This window comes from Perognathus longimembris, chromosome 17 (genome assembly GCF_023159225.1).
Source record: "Perognathus longimembris pacificus isolate PPM17 chromosome 17, ASM2315922v1, whole genome shotgun sequence".
Taxonomy (NCBI): domain Eukaryota; kingdom Metazoa; phylum Chordata; class Mammalia; order Rodentia; family Heteromyidae; genus Perognathus; species Perognathus longimembris.
The window spans coordinates 17,344,116-17,362,102 of record NC_063177.1 but is presented as its reverse complement, the minus strand read 5'-3'; the positions used below and the strand labels follow the sequence as shown (position 1 = coordinate 17,362,102).

The following is a 17,987-nucleotide window of genomic DNA, read 5'->3' as shown; positions in this document are numbered from 1 at the left end:
AGCGCTCAGCTCAGTAAAATCTGTGACATGTTCCCACGTTTGCTTCAGATCTCTTTTACATAAAGTAAACAGTTACAGTAATTGCTGAAGCCCCTGTAGATCCCACTCTGCCATTCTTCTCCCTGCGCCCAGAGGTAAACACTGTTCTGATTTTGATTTTTACATTCCCATATGTGTTTGGTATTTTGTATGTGTATGTATTCCCAAATGATACGTGGTTATGTTTTGCTTATTTCTAAGCTCTATATAAATCGTACTGTACATATCATTTCCTCTCTTGCATTTTCACCCATCGAATTCCTTTTGAGATTTATTCATGTTGATATGTGTCATTTGTGTTCACTCATGTTGGCTCCAGTATCCTTTCCCATTGCATAAATATGCCAACATGTGTTTATTCGTTCTGTTTTTTATGGGCTCTTAGGTTGTTTCCAATCTTTTGCTTTTGCAAACAGTGGATGCAGGGAACATTTTTACGTGGGTGTTAGGGTTTGAATGTGAAATGTCCCCCACAGGCTTAACAGTGTTAACATTAGGACCCAGCGGGTGGCGCTGTTTGGGGAGATGGATGTAGTTGGAAGGGAGCAGGTCACTGGGGCCTTGTCCTACCCTGGCCCTTTTGGTGCCCTCTCTGCTTCCTGTGGCAGGAGGTGAAGAAGTCACTGGGCTTCAAGTGTACCATTTGTTCTGCATATACACATGGGCCAAGCACTCTGAAACTGTGATCCAAAATAATTCTATATTCTTGCTGCTGTTTTGTTGTGCCAACACCAGAGCTTAGACTCAGACCCTTGTACTCTTGCTTGGCTCTATTGCTCAAGAGTTATACTCTACTACTTGAGCCATAGCTCCACTTAACTTTTGGTGGTTAATTAAAGATGAGAATTGCATGGACTTTCCTGCCTAGACTGGCTTTGAGCCATAGTCCTCAGATCTCAGCCTACTGAGTAGCTAGAATTACAGATGTGATCCCCAGCACAGAGAGATGGTGGAGAGATAGATAGATAGATAGATAGATAGATAGATAGATAGATAGATAGATATAGAGATAGATAGATAGATAGATAGATAGATAGATAGATAGATAGATAGATAGATAGATATAATTTGTGTGTATGTGTGTACACGCACATGCATGTTCTAGGGCTTGAACCCAGAATCTCACACTCTTACTTGGCTTTTTCGCTCAAGGCTGGCATTCTACCACTTAAGCCACAGCTCCACTTCCTATTGTAACAATTTTCATGTCTGGAAATCTAGAAAGATTTGAAGTGCACTGACACTTTGCTGGCCTGCATTTCAGTGACTTGCAGAGGTTAGAGCTTTGATTCAAAGTCATACTCCTGCCTGAAATCACTCTGTCTTTAGGGTAGCCCTTCTTTACCTTTTTTTTTTTTTTTGCCAGTCCTGGAGCTTGGACTGGGCCTGAGCACTATCCCTGGCTTCTTTTTGCTCAGGCTAGCACTCTACCTCTTGAGCCACAGCTCCACTTCCAGCCTTTTCTGTTTATGTGGTGCTGATTAATCGAACCCAGGGCTTCATGCATGCTAGGCAAGCACTCTACTGCTAAGCCACATTCCCAGCCCTTTACCTTTTTATTTTAGAGTATTCTTTCTGAGTTATTCTGAATAAAACATTAGTATCTTCCCTAAATCTTTAAACCATCGGAAAAATTATAATCACTGCAACCATTTTGTCACTAGACACTCTCATTAGTTCACCGTTAGTCATTCCACTGTCCAAAGCAAAGCACAGGGAAAAGTAGAGCATGCCCAAGACTCCCATCCTCCCACTTGCCCCACTTATGAAAGGCTTTCCATGAGGAGCAGGCAGTGGCAAGTATAACACACCTTGTTCTGAAGGGCATTGTGATTCCATTCTCCTAAAGTATCCTCTACCTTCAGTATATCCTTTATTTTCTTGGTCATTGTTTATATATTGTAAGCTAGAGGATGGAGCCTAGGGCCTCAGGTGCACTGAGCAACACCCTCCCCTAAGCCACTCTTTAGCCAGCCACTTCTGTACCCCCAAGTCATGAGGAACAACAGGACAGCATGGCAGCAGGAGGAGGAAACTTCCTAAGCTTCTAAGCCACAACCACCCAAGATCATTTGGCTCCCAACTTAACCTGGCCATCTTCTGAGATAAATAGAGCAAGTTGTAAAAGCTCTGGAATGTTGAAGCTGTCATCTTATCAAGTGGGAACAATAAATTCCTTCATTGGGGCAGGACCTCATGAAGACTAGATGTGATAAATCATCTCTAGCAATTGGTGATCCAAGGAACATTACTATCCTACATGACTGGCATCTAGGAAGACAGAAACAAATAGCTTTTCGGAGCCATATCTTAGTACTGTTGCCAAGATACACTTAAATTTGATTAGATCTCTCACCTGTTCATGAGTATCCAGAAAAATAAAAAGTACAGCAATAGTGAGTTAATCAGTTTTTACCTAATAAGTAGGTAAGATCTTTGTAATGGTTTTCAGGGCTGATGAGAGCCCAGACTGCATTGCTGGCAGGCAAGCATGTAAATAGGTAATATTGCAGTTGGAAAGAGGTTTAGATATTGATATATAGATATATATACATAGAGAAAAGAGAGAGAGACAGAGAGAGAGAGAGATCAGGAACTTCAAAATGTCCTTAGGGTCAGGCTGTTCCATAACACCTAGAATATGTATAGAAAGCTGCAGCTCAACATTTGATAATAATGACAAAAATCTGGGTGCAAGTAGGAGAATGATTTAATACCTGAAATTTATACACTCACCACAGGCTATTGTATAGCCATTTTTAAAAAATCACAATTATCTTAAGACTGCCAAGGGGAGGAAAGCAAATGCAAAAACTTCACACAGTAAATGGACAAACAAGGGAATAAAACTATACACACACTGTATGATTCTGATTTAGTTTTTTATACACATATAGTGACCAGCAGCAATTATAACACATTGATCTGTGCTTTCTTGATGTTATTTTTTCTTGGGCATTGAGAATTATAAATTTTTTCTTTTGTAGTTCTGTTTATTTTTCAAGTTTTCTGCAGTGAGAGTACACAGGTGGTGGACAATCAGGAAAGTTTGATTAATTTGCATGGATCCGCCAGATGGTGTGCCCCATGAAGTGGCTATAACCTTCTGCTTTGCCCCCCAGCTGCTGCTGGACACCCACTCCCTGAAGATGGTCCTGCTCGACCTCCCGTCCATAGGTTCGCAGGTTGTGAGGAAGGCACCTGCCAGTTATACCAAAATTGTGGTAAAAGGCATGACCCGGGCTGAGATGATCCTCAAGGTAATGGGTTTGTGTTCCTTCGGATTCTGGTCCAAGGGGCTGCTCATGTGCTTGCTCCCTTACTTCAGGGAGTTTAGGTTTTCAAAGCTCTCGGTTAGGCCTATCCCAGCAGTCCCAAAGAATTTTCCACATTCTTTGGTCAGACGGAAGTTTGGCCTTATCAGATGTTATTCAAAATCAGTGGACTTGGGGATAAGGTAATTCTTTCTGACAATGAATCCTTTGTTGTCATGGGATTCTCTTGTAATAAGCTTTAGCCAAGGCTGGGAATTAGGTGGTGGTGTCGCAGTGAATCAGTGTAGAAGTCAGAGATCCCTTCCCTTCTCAGCAGGGATTTCAGGCCCAGCTGCCACTTACTCCCTTCTGTGTAAGCCTTTTTAGCTGTCTGTGCTTTGCACCTTTAAATGAACTTCTAACAGATATTGTAGTAACTGAATCTAATTGACAAATGGGTTTTTAAAGCCTCATTTAACAAAAGACTGTGCTTCAAGTACTAATGTCAAAAGTGTCTGCAGCCTGGAGCATCTGCCTCTGCTTGCCACCTGTGCTGGGTGGGTCAGGAGGGGAGACTGGCAAGCACACGGTACTTCCCTGTTAAGGTCTAACTGAGTCCCACCTTCAGGCTCTGACACCGTGGCTGCTGCTGTCCATTTCACAAACACAATAACTCAAAGGATGACAGGAGTAACAAGCAGCATTGGTCACAGACACTGCAGGACCACAGCCAGGCAAGGGTTCTGCACAGACCTGAGCTGTGGCCCGAAGGATGGAAGCAGCACCCACCGGGAGACCCTACAGTCCTGCAGAGGACTCTGGGGAAAATGACTTCTTACAACTCTTTGGTACATTCTCAGGAACCCAAAACAAGTCAGTTCTTGGGTAGAGAACACCAGATACCACTGTCCAAAACCAAGTAGGAGTGAGTCTGAGGACAGCGATGCCATCAATGTGTACTAGTTGATAGTTTAAATGAATGAGGTGAAGTGAAGCTCTAGAGTTTAGATCTCCAAAAGAGCGAGGCAGCTTTGGAAGTTCTGGTTTTGAAAATAGCCACTGACATTGGTTGCTTTTACCTCCTATCTTCCAGGAGTAGACAAAAAGAGCAGGTGCCCCTTAAAGTATCCTTGCAGTAGACTGTGTGTTCCAAATGCCCTGTCCAGGCTTACTGAATGAATTAGAATTCTCAGAGGGACCCAGAAATCTGTGTGTCCAAAAACAATCCAGGACAGTTGGATGGGATTATGCCTGTGATCCCAGCCTTTGGGAGATGGAGGCAGGAGGATCTCAAATTCCAAGCTATCCAGTGAGACCTGATCATAATTAAGTAGATGAATAAATAAACAGCAATCCAGATGATGTTTATAATTCAGCAGCCCTTAGAAATTAGAGCAATTAGAATTGCTTTCATCAAGTCTGAAGCTGAAATAGGCCATGGAGACATTTCTGGATTTATGATTGCTGCTGGTTCAGATCCTCTGCTCAGAATTTGTCCCTCTCTTGTCCCCTTCCCTTGATAGGTGGTAATGGCCCCTCATGAACCGTTGGTGGTATTCGTTGACAATTACATCAAACTCCTTACAGACTGCAACACAGAAACCTTCCAAAAGATACTGGACATGAAGGTGAGCTCTGGATTGCATTCTTCCTTCTAATGCTGTCTCAACATAGAGGTTGCTGCCCACCCCCACCTAGATTCCAAGAAGCCTTTCCAGAAGACACATCCAGCCTTGTGAGCTACTGGATCCTGAGCACCTACCTCCTTGCCTGGTGGCAAGCCTCTGCTCAGGACGGGGTTGGGGAGAAAAACAAGCAGTAAGCAGGACGTTAGCCTTCGTCTGTACCTGTCCTTTCTTTTCTACCTCTCTACCTGTTGTTTTTTTCCAGACCACCACCCAGGGCCAATAATTCCCCAGGTGGAAGCTGTAGTCCACGCGGCCTGGAGGGGTTGTGCTGGTTGAAAGCTAGCTAACTGCAGGCCCAGAGGCGCACTTTCTCCTGACCACCCTCTCTCCTTGCTTCCCCCCAGGGGCTGAAGAGGAGTGAGCAGAGCAGCATGCTGGAACTCCTGCGGCAGAGGCTCCCTACCCCACCCTCGGGCCCCGAGGGCTCCAGCTCGCTGTCCCTCATGGCACCCACACCTGAGCAGGAGTCCTCTCGAATCCGCAAACTTGAGAAACTAATTAAAAAGAGACTATAAGAGCTGGCAAGGGTGGTACCAGTGACCCTCAGCATGCAGTTCCTGGAAGCCCCCATGACTCTCAGAGCTCCTGGGACATTGAGGTTGTTCGTGCCTTTCTCCCACACCCTCTCTTTCTCCTAGCAGAAACCAGTAAAGGTGGGGTTATAAGAAGGGTATAGATGATATTCCCAAAGTGGAGCAGTAGTGGGAGAAGGTCCTAGAGGTTTACTTGCTGTCTGCAGGCTGCCCTTGACAGTTGAGTTGTCATTGGTTCAAGTTGCCTCCCCACCACAGTATGTCCACCCTTCAGCACATGGCTTCTGTTCCTCGCGCACACCTGTGCTGGCAGCTTGGCTGAGGAAGCCTGGTTCCTGCCTGCCCCTGTGTCACTGGGATGGGCTGTATGGCCTGACTAAAGCAGCAAGTTGCAGGATAGGACATCAGCCTTTATCCATGAAGGCAATGTAAGCACGTGCACTTTCCATGAAAGGCACTGTTTCCTGGCTCACACTTCTGGAAACTTTCATGACATGGCCAAGTATCTCCCCTCATGTTCTCCCCAGATGAGAGCTGCCCCTCCCTATGTCTCCCCCAGATGACCATGTGCACCAGGCCTTGGCAGCAATGTCCTGTCGGCCATGGGGCTCCTGACCTGGTATGCAGGGGACCCAGAGCTGGTTTAGAGGCTTCTGCTTGACATATCATTGTGTTCTCAAGCTGTCTGCTCACCTTGTTTCACTCTGTTCTTGATTTCCAAGGATGGAATTGCCCTGTACACGGGGAAACCAGAAACCTCTCGGAAAAGCTTTTTGCTGCAGATGAAGCAAATAAATAGGCCTGTACCATTTGATCTTCCTCCTGCTCATTCATTTTCAAATCCACAGTGCTTTCTGGAGTCACTTACAACTGGGGTGACTGTAGTTCTAAAACAGAGCACCTAACCTAATGGTGCTACTAACAAGAAAGACTCCAGTCCATGGGTTCCTAGGGCCACAGTATTCACCTTACATACTTACCAGGCTCAGAACCTGGCCTTCCCTGGCTCCCCACCTCAGATTCTTCAGAGAATGGCCCCAGAGGGCAGCTTCAGGCTCCTCATGTCACCTTGCATGCTGGGAATAGGCTTCAGACCAGGCAAGTCACTTGAAACTCAGGCTCAGTTAACTGGCTACCATCTCAGAATGACCACTTTGATACCAGCTTTTGTCCGGGCATTGTAATTGTTGGTCAGGCAGAACAGCACTTAGTAGAAGAGTGAAGCTCTCTGCAGAAAATACACCCAACAGGCCTGAGCTGGGTCTCAGCTGGGTGTGGTGGCACGTGCCTGTAATCCCAGCACTTGGAAGGCTGAGTCCTGAGGATTGATGGTTCCAGGCCAAAGGAGGAAGAGTACTTCCTTCCTGGGAAGGGCTCACCCTCTCCTGGGGAGACACTACAGGACCCACAGGCCCAGAAACAGGCTAGCTGTCTGTAATCTGAACCTGAGTCTGGGATCATACCCAGTTCTCAGTGGGCTTGCCCTAGCTGCTTGGGTGATCCTGACATAAACCAAAGTGGGCCATTATGGATCCAGGGTTCTGAATTAGAGCAGCTGGAAATGGCTGTAGAAGCCCACTGGGAGGTGAGGACTGTGGGAAGACTAAGGACTTGCCTGGCTGTGTTCCAGAACCATTTGTTCCCATGGCAACATACTCATGCATTTATATACACACAATAGTGTGTGTATGTTCACACACACACACACACACACACACACACACACACTTCAATACAAATAGATCTTCCCAGGTATGTCCATGCATGTATGTATGCATGCATCTGAGTACATATCCAGATATGTGTATGTGTGTGTATATATATATGCACATCTTTATCAACACTCATACACATTCCTTGTGAACCCTTGCTGGAGACATGGCTCTGTGAGACAGAGCCTGCTTTGAAGCACAAGGCCTAGCTGCTTGGAAGCCTGTACTGCAGCCACTAGCCTCCACCATGCTAAAGGACAGAGGGTGGGTGTTTAAGCATGCTGGCTGTGCTGTTGTGCACTTAAGTGACTTTATTGTGCTGTGCCTCAGTTTCCCCATCTGCAAGCTGCAAGTAGGCTTAGCATCCAGCTCCTAGAGTTGTTAAATCATCTGAACTCTGAGCTTGCCTCTCTGGAGACAGGAACACCTAGTGTAAGTTGTGGATCTCTGGCTGGGGGCAGGAGACAGAACTATTCCCTACTAACTATACCCTTTGTACCTTTCATATTTTGTGCCATGTGCATACATTCTCTAGATTTTTTTTAAATTTGTCTAATAGAGCATTCTGTTAAAGAGAATTAAACTACACTGAGCTCTAAAAAAAAAAAAAATCTGGGACAACTATATGTCTGTCTGTCTATCTGCCTATCTAGAGAGATTTTTTTTTTTTGGTCCTATCTTGTTTTTGCACTGTCCCATCACCTTTTCCCTCAGACCCTGAGCCTGGTACTCAGATACATCCCCATTCCCAAAGCCCCATTTCTTCAGCTTCCAGCCAGTCTTTGTCCTTGCCGAGTAGGACTCAAATATTGAGCGTTTCAAATTCAAGAACACAGAGAAGCATAGTGGTGAAAGAGGCATGGCTTTTAGCTGAGCTCTATTAGGAAAGGACCCAAAGACAAACTGGATAGGTGGGAAAGGTGTTGGGAGTCCAGCAGCAGGGCTCCTCTGTGCTTTCTTGTGTCCCTGGAAAGGTTATGTGGCCAGGCACTATTGCAAAGAAGGACCTGTGAGCCTGTCTCCCAGCAGCGAAGTCAGTTCAGCCACCTGTCACTGACCTGGGGAAGCTGGAAAAACCAGGGGAGACTGTTGCACCTGGTTCTTGTCACTCTGTGTTTACAGATCCACACTTCTTTTCATGAAGAGCCATTTTCTGGATGTCTCCATAATGGCATTGAGACATCAAGCTGCTGATTTTCCCAGTTGGTGGTCACAGCCTGGGAAGTTGCTTTCTTGATTTATTACATTGTCAGTAATCCCCAGGGAGCCAACAGATGTCAGTAGGAGTTATGTTAAATGTCTCCTTGATGCGTACTGCACACGGTGTACATCCTGTGGAGACAAAGCCTGTTTCTCACCTGAGAGATACATCAGAATCCCTAGGGCCCTTTGAAAAAATGTAGATGTCTAGAGACTTTGAGTCAGTCCAGATGCAATGGGCCTGATGTGCACTTTTACAAGCTCTATAGGTGACTATAGTTGTCTGTTAATATCCACACAGGACTGGCTCCCAGGCCTCCCTCTGGATACTAAAACTTGTGGATACTCAAATTCCTTATAAAATAGCACTGTTTGCATGTCATCTAAGCACATTCTCCCACATACTTTTTTTTTTTTTTTAACAGTACTCTGGTCTGAACTCAGAACCTTGTGTTTGCTAGGCATCCACTCTGCCACTTGAACTACACCTCTAGCCCTTCCTTTTGTTATTTTTCAGATAGATTCTCAAATTTTTGCCTGCTGCTGGCTGGCCTCTGGACTTTGATCCTCACATCTACACTTGCCTTATGGATCTTGCGATTTTTTTTTTGCTCAGGCTAGCCCATACCTTCAATTCCCCCTGTCTCCATATCTGGGATTAGTATAAGCCACTACACTTGACCTTTCTTTTGCTCTGTCCCTGTGTGTGTGCGCACGCACTCACATACATATGCACACACTGATACTAGGGCTGGAACTTGGGGCCTCATGCTCTCAATTGGCTTTTTCCACTCATATCTGGTGCTCTACCAATTCAGCCACACCTCCACTTTCAGCTTTTTGCTGGTTAGTTGGAGATAAAAATCTCTCAGATTGGGCTGGGAATATGGCTTAGTGGCAAGAGTGCTTGCCTCATGTACATGAGGCCCTGGGTTAGATTCCCCAACACCACATATACAGAAAATGGCAGAAGTGGCGCTGTGGCTCAAGTGACAGAGTGCTAGCCTTGAGCAAAAAGAAGCCAAGGACATTGCTCAGGCCTTGAGTCCAAGCCCCAAAACTGGCAAAAAAACCAAAAAACAAAAAAACAAAAAAACCCTCTCAGATTTGCCCAGACTGGGTCCAAAAGGTAATCCTCAAATCTCAGCCTCCTGTGTAGTGAGAATTAGAGATGTGGCCTCCAGCACCCATCTCTTCTTTTTTTCTTTTACTTTCTTGTATTTTTTCTATATACTTTCAATCATCTCTAGACTACTTGCAATGCCTAATACAATGCAAGTGCTACATAAATACTTGTTATACCGTATGATTTAGGGAATAATGTATTTAGTACAACCAAATATTTTTCCAAATATTTTTTATCACCTTTGGTTGAGCCCCCACCTATAGAGCTGTATCATGTTCACTTCTTGTTAAGAACCATTACAATAGACAGATGTTGGTTTTATTGAAGGATTCTTGTAGCCCATTTGATATTTTTTTTCTTATCCTGTAAAACTAGGAGCTTTTATTTACACTTTGTGTTGGTGGTTAAGACCATGCCTGAGACTGGGATCTTGGCTGGGTGTTGGTGATTCACAACTCTAACCCTAGTTACTAAGGAAGCTGAAATCTGAGGATTGTAGTTCAAAGCCAGCCTGGGCAGGAAAGTCCATGAGACCCTTATCTCCAAAAAGCTGGAAGGAAAGGTATGGTTCAAATGGTAGTGCACCAGCCTTAAGTGAAAAAAGCCAAGTGAGATCATGAGGCCCTGAGTTTAATTTGACCTCAGTATTGCCACAAACAAGCAAACACAAATACACATCTCCAGCTGAACAATAGACTAGCACTTGGCCAACTCCTTGAAGAGGGGTCTGCTTTCCTCCCATCTAAGGTATCAGTGCAGCTCAGACAGGAGCAAGAATTGGAGACAGCAGTGCTGGGCAGACAGGGCCAAAGAGCAGGCCCGGCCGCCGCCTGCTGCTGGAGAGGTTACACAGGTCCATCCGGAACACGGTTAGACCCACAAGCCTGCTTCCTTGTGTACAGAATGTGAAGACAAGTGCCAAACGTGCACAGCTGGAAATGTAATTCCCTCTCCAAAGGAAGAGAACTCTCAAAATAACTGTCTTGCTTGAGGGTGAAGGCAAGTATTCCACACTCCTCACCTACTCCAAGTCATATTCCTAAAAATAAAATCGTTAGAACTGTGCATTGGACCACTGGAGTGGTAGCCTCCAAAAACAGACTCAGGAAAAGCCAGGAGATGTAGAAATATTGCATTTTATATGTGAAATACAATTTTCCAATCTCATCCTTGTATCTATCCAAATTGCCTTTTGGGCCATCAGAGTTTTATACTCGAGAGATTTCAAATAAGGATTACTTTTTTATATATAAATATCTCTCATTTTGCCCATCTGGAATTGATTTCTTGGAGCATGAAAATACTGCAGTTAATTAAAGCATTACTGGATGTCGCTTGCTAGAATGACTTTCCCTATTGCTGACAGAAAACAGAAGGGACTATAGGAAAGAGTTAGCAAGCCCATGAATCTTGAGCTATCCCTCTAGCAACTGCTCTTTTCCCTGATAACGGGGCAGGTGGAAGTGTGCCCCCTTCCTGAAGGCTTAAGGAAGAATGCTAAGGAGAAGGAAGCATGATGGTCCTGAGCCAGGCCCTGGCTGGCCCGCTGCGGCGGCGACCTCTCTGAATGTGTAAAGCGTTGTGCTTCTGATTTGGAATTCTCCTTGCACTGACTTTCCACGCTATTGACTTTCTCCTCCCTACCCTTCCTGTTCCAATCTCAGCCTGCTTTCCCATTTGGCTGCCAAGCAACTCCTCTCCTGGACCCAGTAAGTTAATCCTGTTTCCTTCACAACTGGGTGGGCATTGTGCAATGAAAACTTTGGGGGGGGGGGGGAGTTCTGATGTTTCTTTCAACGGTGGAAAAATCTGCTACAGCACATTTGGCTTTGGGATCTTTACCTAGTTTCCATTCCTTGTCACCAGCTCCCCTCAGCCAGGAATGAGCCTCATGAGAAAAGAAACACTGAGCCAGGCACCAGTGGCTCACCCCTGTACTCCTACCTACTCAGGAGGCTGAGATGTGAGGATCGCAGTCCAAAGCCAACCTGGGCAGACAAATCCAAAAGACTAATCAGCAAAAAGCCAAAAGTGGAGCTGTGGTTCAAGTGGTAGAGTGGCAGCCTTGAACAAAAAAGCTAAAGAAAAAGCACAGGCTCTGAGTTCAAGCCCTAGTACTGGCACAAAAGAGAGAGGAGGAGGGGGATGGGGAGGGAAGAGAAGAAAAAGAAAAGAAAGTCTGAGTAACCCACCCAGAAGGGAAGGGCTGAGTGAGAACGCTTTTACGGTCTCCTCTCCTAGAGGAGTGAGTGAGAGGCTGGTGAGTAGAGGCCCATGAAGAAAGCTAAGCCAACTGGGAATGGGAACTTCCACAGAGGCTCTACTCTGCAGGTCTGGTTCTAGCATTTTGACATTGGGGCATCACTGATCTCTGAGCCTCCATTTTCACCATCCATAGTAGAGCTGTGAAGGTCACCCAAGCCTGGTTGGGTTGTGAATGTGTCTCCATAAGCCACAGGCAGTGGGAAGTGGGAGGTAAGAGTTCATTATCAACTGCTGTGGCCAGAGGCTGCGGCTAGCCGACTAGCTGGATGGTGGTGTAATCCCATGTGGCCAGCTTGTCCTCCTAGGCTGACTTTAATCAAATGGCCAAGTGGTGACATATCCTGCCGCTGTGTGCCGGCTGCATCCGCAACAGCAAGCGTCAGAGTATCTAGTCTTTGCCTTTTTAGGACATAATTGTGAGACTGATCTTACTCAAGAGTTCTAAAATTCTCCATTCTGTCTTTTCTTTGCCCTGGCAGCTGCTCTTTCCGTAACACTCAGGGATAAACCTGTAGACACAGAGCTTCCTCCCTCATGCCATAGGCTGGGCTGCCTGTTGTGGAAAATGGAACGTTTCCTTTGAAAGCAGGTCAGAAGGGTTGGCAGAGTCTTCCCTCCAAAAAATGTCTTTGCCTATGGCATCTGGTCCAGACTTGATTCTTCAGCTAATTGCCCCTAGAATGGATAAAATTATTTTTTTAGAAGGGGGGGGGCATAAAATTCTTACCTGCACACTTTCTGTTGTATTTTGTTCTGGAGGCTTTGTTTTTGTTTTTTACCTACAGTGCCCCCCACCACCAAACTAGGCAAGATTATCTGTAGACAGACTATACTAACTAGGAAGGCTGTGGTTCATAAACTGCAGTATTGATACTGCCTTTCAGAGCAGCATAGACCTTTCTTGGAGCCTTCTGAATCTCTGCATTCAGAGGTCAAGTTCCTGCCTGGTTCTTTTAACCCCTTTGGGGATGTTGATTCTGAAATCTATAAATTTGGATACTACTAGTGTAGTATAAGGAACCCAAGTGCTAGAATGAGACTTTTGTGATGTCGAAACAAAAATAATGTAGAGATGGTCTCAGTGGTGCATGATTATTAATCCTGGCACTCAGGAAACTGAGTCTGGAGGATCACAGTTCAAGGTTAAGTGGATTCTATAAAAAATAAGTGCAGCTCAGTGATAGAACACTTGCCTACCTGACATATGCAAGGCCCTAAGTTCATCTATACACACATAAACACACACACACACACACACAGCTGACACTGGTGGCTCATGCCTCTTGTAATCCTAACAATTCAGGAGGTTGAGACATGAGATTAAAGTTAGAAGCCAGCCCAGGCAGAAATGTCTGTGAGACTCTTCAATTAACCACTAAAAAGCCAAACGTGGAGCTGTGGCTCAAGTGGTAGAACACCAGCCTTGAGCAGAAAAAGCTAAGGGACAGTACCCAGAACCAGCACCAAAAATAATAACCCACTAATGTTAAATACTTTGTCTTCCGTGAATGTTTCTCACTTAATCTGAGGGCTGTAGTAACTTCTGCTCTGTAATCAAATGGAATTTGCACCATTTCCGTGCCTCCTGTTTGGGATAATCTTTGAAAAATTAAGAACAGCTTCTCAACCAATTCCTTCCACTTCCGGGGCCAAGAAAAGTATTTGCAAAGTGCACAGCAATTTTCCAGGGCACCAGGTGAAAGAGTGGCAGGGGACTGGCTGCTTCCGGCCGCCTGATGACTTCGTGCGCATGGAAAAGGAGCAGGAAATGCCAGCTGCCACTAAAGCTGCATTCCATGGGCTCCCTCACCAAACAAAGCCCCGAGGCTGGGCTACTGCCTCAGTAACTGCTGGCGAAGTGAGCCAGGGCCCATGGAAAAATCGCAAGGGAATGTCCACACACAACCTCATACCCAGACCTGGCAGATCCTCACTGTGCCCTGCTTAACTCTTAACAGGTCCCAAGGTTTGGCTGTGAGGCGGTGAGCTCCTTTATCAAAGCAGATCCCTGTCTTTGTAGCTCTGGGCCTTGGAGCACAGCCAGCCACATCTGGCTTGCCAGGTTCCAGCCTTCCATTCATCGTGAGGGTGTCTGGGGTCAGGTGATGTGGTCTGTACATTTTGCGAGGTGGGGGGAGGGGGGGCACGGATACCACAAGGAAAGGGAGTGGGGAGGAACAAGGAAGTAGTTGCTAAGTATTTATTGAGCCCAGAATACTTTATAGTTTCTGATTATATCTCATAGGATCAAAATTCCTATTAAGTAGGTGTGATTGGATGCATTTTGTAGCTGAGACCTGGAGGCTCAGAGAGAGAAAGTGAGAGACCTAAGACTAATGTGACATGTCCCCCAGGGTACTTGACATAGCTAGTCTCATTCCTGCATTTGGGCTCCTTATATTACACCAGTAGTATCAAAATTTATGAGACCAAATTTTACATAGGACCCTTCAGTGTGCAAAGTAGATAGGTGAAGCCGCGCGCTGGTAGCTCCTATCTGTAATCCTCGCTACTTGAAGGTTGAAAACTGAGGACCAGTGTTTGAAGCCAGCCTGAGCAGGAAAGTCTGTAGGACTCTTCTCTCCAATTACCAAAAAGCCAGACATGGAGCTATGGCTCAAGTGGTAGAAGGCAAAACTTAACCAAAAAAAAAACAAAAAACAAAAAACAAGTGAGTTTCAAGGCCTTGAATTTAAGTCCCACTACTGTCATTAAAAATAAAAATGACAGGTATGAGAAGTGTATTAATATATTTTTAGTTTTTAAAGCAAGTCAGTCAGAACATTGAAATTACCTCAGTAAAGAATATTTTTGTCTAAGATTATGGATGATAATTTGTTTCTACCCTAGCATCCAATTTATTTCCCTTTGTTTTGGTTGCAAAGAATAGTGAAATCTTGATTTGATCCAGCAAAGAATTTTCAAATATTTTCTTTAAACAGCTTTTCTTCCAACCATTGATATGTTTATTAAACAGAAAGGCCAAGAGACCCAGGGGCTCCTCTCACAGTTGAACAAGGGACACATGTACCTTGAGGCTGTGATGCCATGCTGTTGGGGGGCGGGGTATGTGTACTGGGACTAGGACTTGAACTCAGGACCTATGTACTATTCCTTAGCTTTTTTTACTCTAGGCTAGCATTCTACCACTATAAATAAAAGTCTCATGGACTGTCCTACACAGGCTCATTTCTAACTTCAATCCTTATATCTCAACCTCCTGGGTAACTAGGATTACAGGTGTGAGCCACTGGCACACAGCTAAAATATTCATTCTTTTTTGTTTGTTTGTTTGTTTTGTTTTTTGCCAGTCCTGGGCCTTGGACTCAGGGCCTGAGCAATGTTCCTGGCTTCTTTTTGCTCAAGGCTAGCACTCTGCCACTTGAGCCACAGCGCCACTTCTGGTCTTTTTGTATATATGTGGCACTGAGAAATCGAACCCAGGGCTTCATGTATGTGAGGCAAGCACTCTTGCCACTAGGTCATATTCCCAGCCCAAAATATGCATTTTTTTTGTTTGTTTGTTTTTTGGCCAGTCCTGGGGCTTGGAATCAGGGCCTGACCACTGTCCCTGGCTTCTTTTTGCTCAAGGCTAGCACTCTGCCACTTGAACCACAGCGCCACTTCTGTCCATTTTCTATATATGTGGTGCTGGGGAATCGAACTCAGAGCTTCATGTATGTGAGGCAAGCACTCTTGCCACTAGGCCATATTCCCAGCCCAAAATATGCATTCTTGATGTGGAGTTAGACTTTAATCTTTGTAGAGACCCTTTCCCCCGAATTCCAGCTGAGCCCACAGCACCACAGGAGTCTGGACTCTGAGGCTCATATTGGCAGGCTCTGGTCTCTATTTCTGCAGCCCAGTGGGTGGAGCCTTAGCAGGAAGGAAGGGAGCACCCTCTTGTTTGAAGTACACTAACCCTCCCACAATAGCACCTGAACTGTCACCCAAATGCTATGCAAATTAACCCTAGAGCCACAGCCTGGGCAGAGGAGGCCTTGTGGCCTCTGGAAAGGTCTAGGGAGAGCCCTGCTAAGTAATGGCTGTGCAAGGTAGTCATGGTCTATGAACCAAGACCCCCAAAGTTCAAGTCTTGCACACTTGAGGCCTCACACATTCGCCTGGGCACAGCACTCCTATTGCCTCTGGGGCAAGTCAGTAGGAGGAGCTAGTGGGCAGAGAAGATGGGTCTGGGGATTGTGGGTACCTGGCACCCCCTCCTCTGCAGCCCCAGTGTGAGCTGGGCCTTTGCCAGGCACCAAAGCAGGGCCCCAGATCTCCAGTGGGGAAGTTCTGGATTGGAACCAGAAGGTTGGTGGTGTGTTGGTTCACTTGCTTGGGGACTTTGGTCAAAGCCCTACCTTGTAGAATTGGAATGCTCAGGCCCCGAGACAAAGTTACCTGCTTACTCCCTGCTTGCTGGCCCAGTCCATCCTGCTCTCAGCTCCCCATGTTCCTCTCCCCTGCCCTAGAGTCTCCTCCAGTTCCTCAGACCTCAGCTCTGTTTGCCCTCAGCTTGCAGAAGTGAACCGGAGTCTCCATACTTCCTAAAGCCTGCTGCCCTTCCAGCTTCACATGCCTTCCCTTTCATTCAGCTTCCATCCCAGCACCTTCCTGAACCTTCTCTTCCATTTCAGGTCAGGCTCCCTTTCCCTTTGCACTCACTAAGTATCTGAATCCTCCTGCCCCACCCCACATTCTCCCTTAACTCCAGACTTCCTCCACTGGCTCCAGTACTTCCTGGTCTCTCTCCTTTCCTTTGGTGCCTTCGCCTTGGCCAGGGGTCCTCCAGAACCTAGGCCTTCTACTGATCTCATCCCAGCCTCCTTCATCCCAGGGGTCATGAAACTGCTTTCTGATGTCAGTCCACTTGCATGACCCTTGTTGACTCCTGCGTGGCATTTCAGGACATACCTTCCTGGATCTCCCCTGCCTTCCCCAATATCCCTATCTCAACACCTCTGAAGCAGCCATCCTTGACACCTTTTGTTAGCCAATATGGTTAGTTTATCATTTAAAGAAAAAATTATTTCTGGGTACCAGTGACCCACACCTATAATCCTAGCTACTTGAGAGGCTGAGATTGGGAGAAGATCAGAGTTCAAAGCCAAGACCGGGCAAAATAATCCATGAGATACCATCTCAACCAATGAAAAGTGGGGTGAGGAGCTGAAGGCAAGGCTTGAGTGGTTGAGCACCTAACTAGTAATCAGTCCAAACACACTTCAAACACAGTTCAAACTCAATTCAAACCCAGTTACTCAGGCAGGTGCAATGGCAAGTCTAAGTAGGAGGATCACAGTTCAGGCAGGTCTGGGCATAAATCAGAGACCCTATTAAAAAAAAAAAGAACTAAAGTAGAAAGGGGCAAAGGACATAGTTCAAGTGGTAGAGTGCTTGCCCATCAAATACAATGCTATGATTTTGAACACTAGTACTCAAAAATAAAATAAAACACCTCAGCAGACTGATAAAAACAGAAGTCTGACTGCCCAATACTTTCTGTGTATAGGGAAGGAAGAGAATAGTACTTTGCAAAATATTCAATATTAAGCATATTTTTCTTCACTAGCAATATGGAGATCTTGGAGATCTTTTTCCTCAACAAATCTACTTTTTTGCATGTGTGTAAAACTCAGGCTTCACATATGCTTGGCAAGTGCTCTACTACTGAGCCCCTGCCCACATTTTTTTTCAAATTTTTTTCAAATGTTTTACAGATCAGATTATTAAGCCATTGATTTCTCCAGTACTGTACTTTGGATGTTTCATATCTTGAAACTTAATTGCCAATCCAACAGTATTTATTAAGAGATGGGCCATTAAGAGGTGATTCAGTCATAAGCGCCCTCCCCCCACCCCCCCCCCCCCCCGAATGGGACCATTGACTTTACAAGAAGTAGTGTGGGAAGCCAGGCACAGGTGGCTCATGCCTGTAATCCCAGCTACTCAGGAGTCTGAGATTTGAAGATTGTGATTCAAAGCCAGGAGGGGCAGGAAAGTCTGTAAGACCCCTATCTCCAATTAACCACCCAAAAGCCAGAAGTCAAGCTATGGCTTAAGTGATAGAGCATCAGCCTTGAGCATAAAAGCTAAGGGACAGTCTCTAGAGCAGAAATTTAAAAAAAAAAAAAAAAAAAAAAAAAAAAAAAAAGCTAAAGGAAATA

The 17,987-nt window shown here is 45.5% G+C and overlaps 1 protein-coding gene across 1 annotated transcript in view; it reads left to right on the top strand.

Moving 5' to 3' along the window:
- The window catches only part of Vps53 (VPS53 subunit of GARP complex), a 124,545-nt gene extending 118,375 nt beyond the window's left edge, over positions 1–6,170 (top strand). The window contains exons 20-22 of the mRNA XM_048367241.1: positions 3,162–3,299; positions 4,817–4,921; positions 5,326–6,170. Of these exons, the coding sequence (XP_048223198.1) occupies positions 3,162–3,299; positions 4,817–4,921; positions 5,326–5,496 (414 nt within the window). The 3' untranslated portion in view covers positions 5,497–6,170. The remainder of the gene's footprint in view (positions 1–3,161; positions 3,300–4,816; positions 4,922–5,325) is intronic.
- Positions 6,171–17,987: the final 11,817 nt, after the last annotated feature.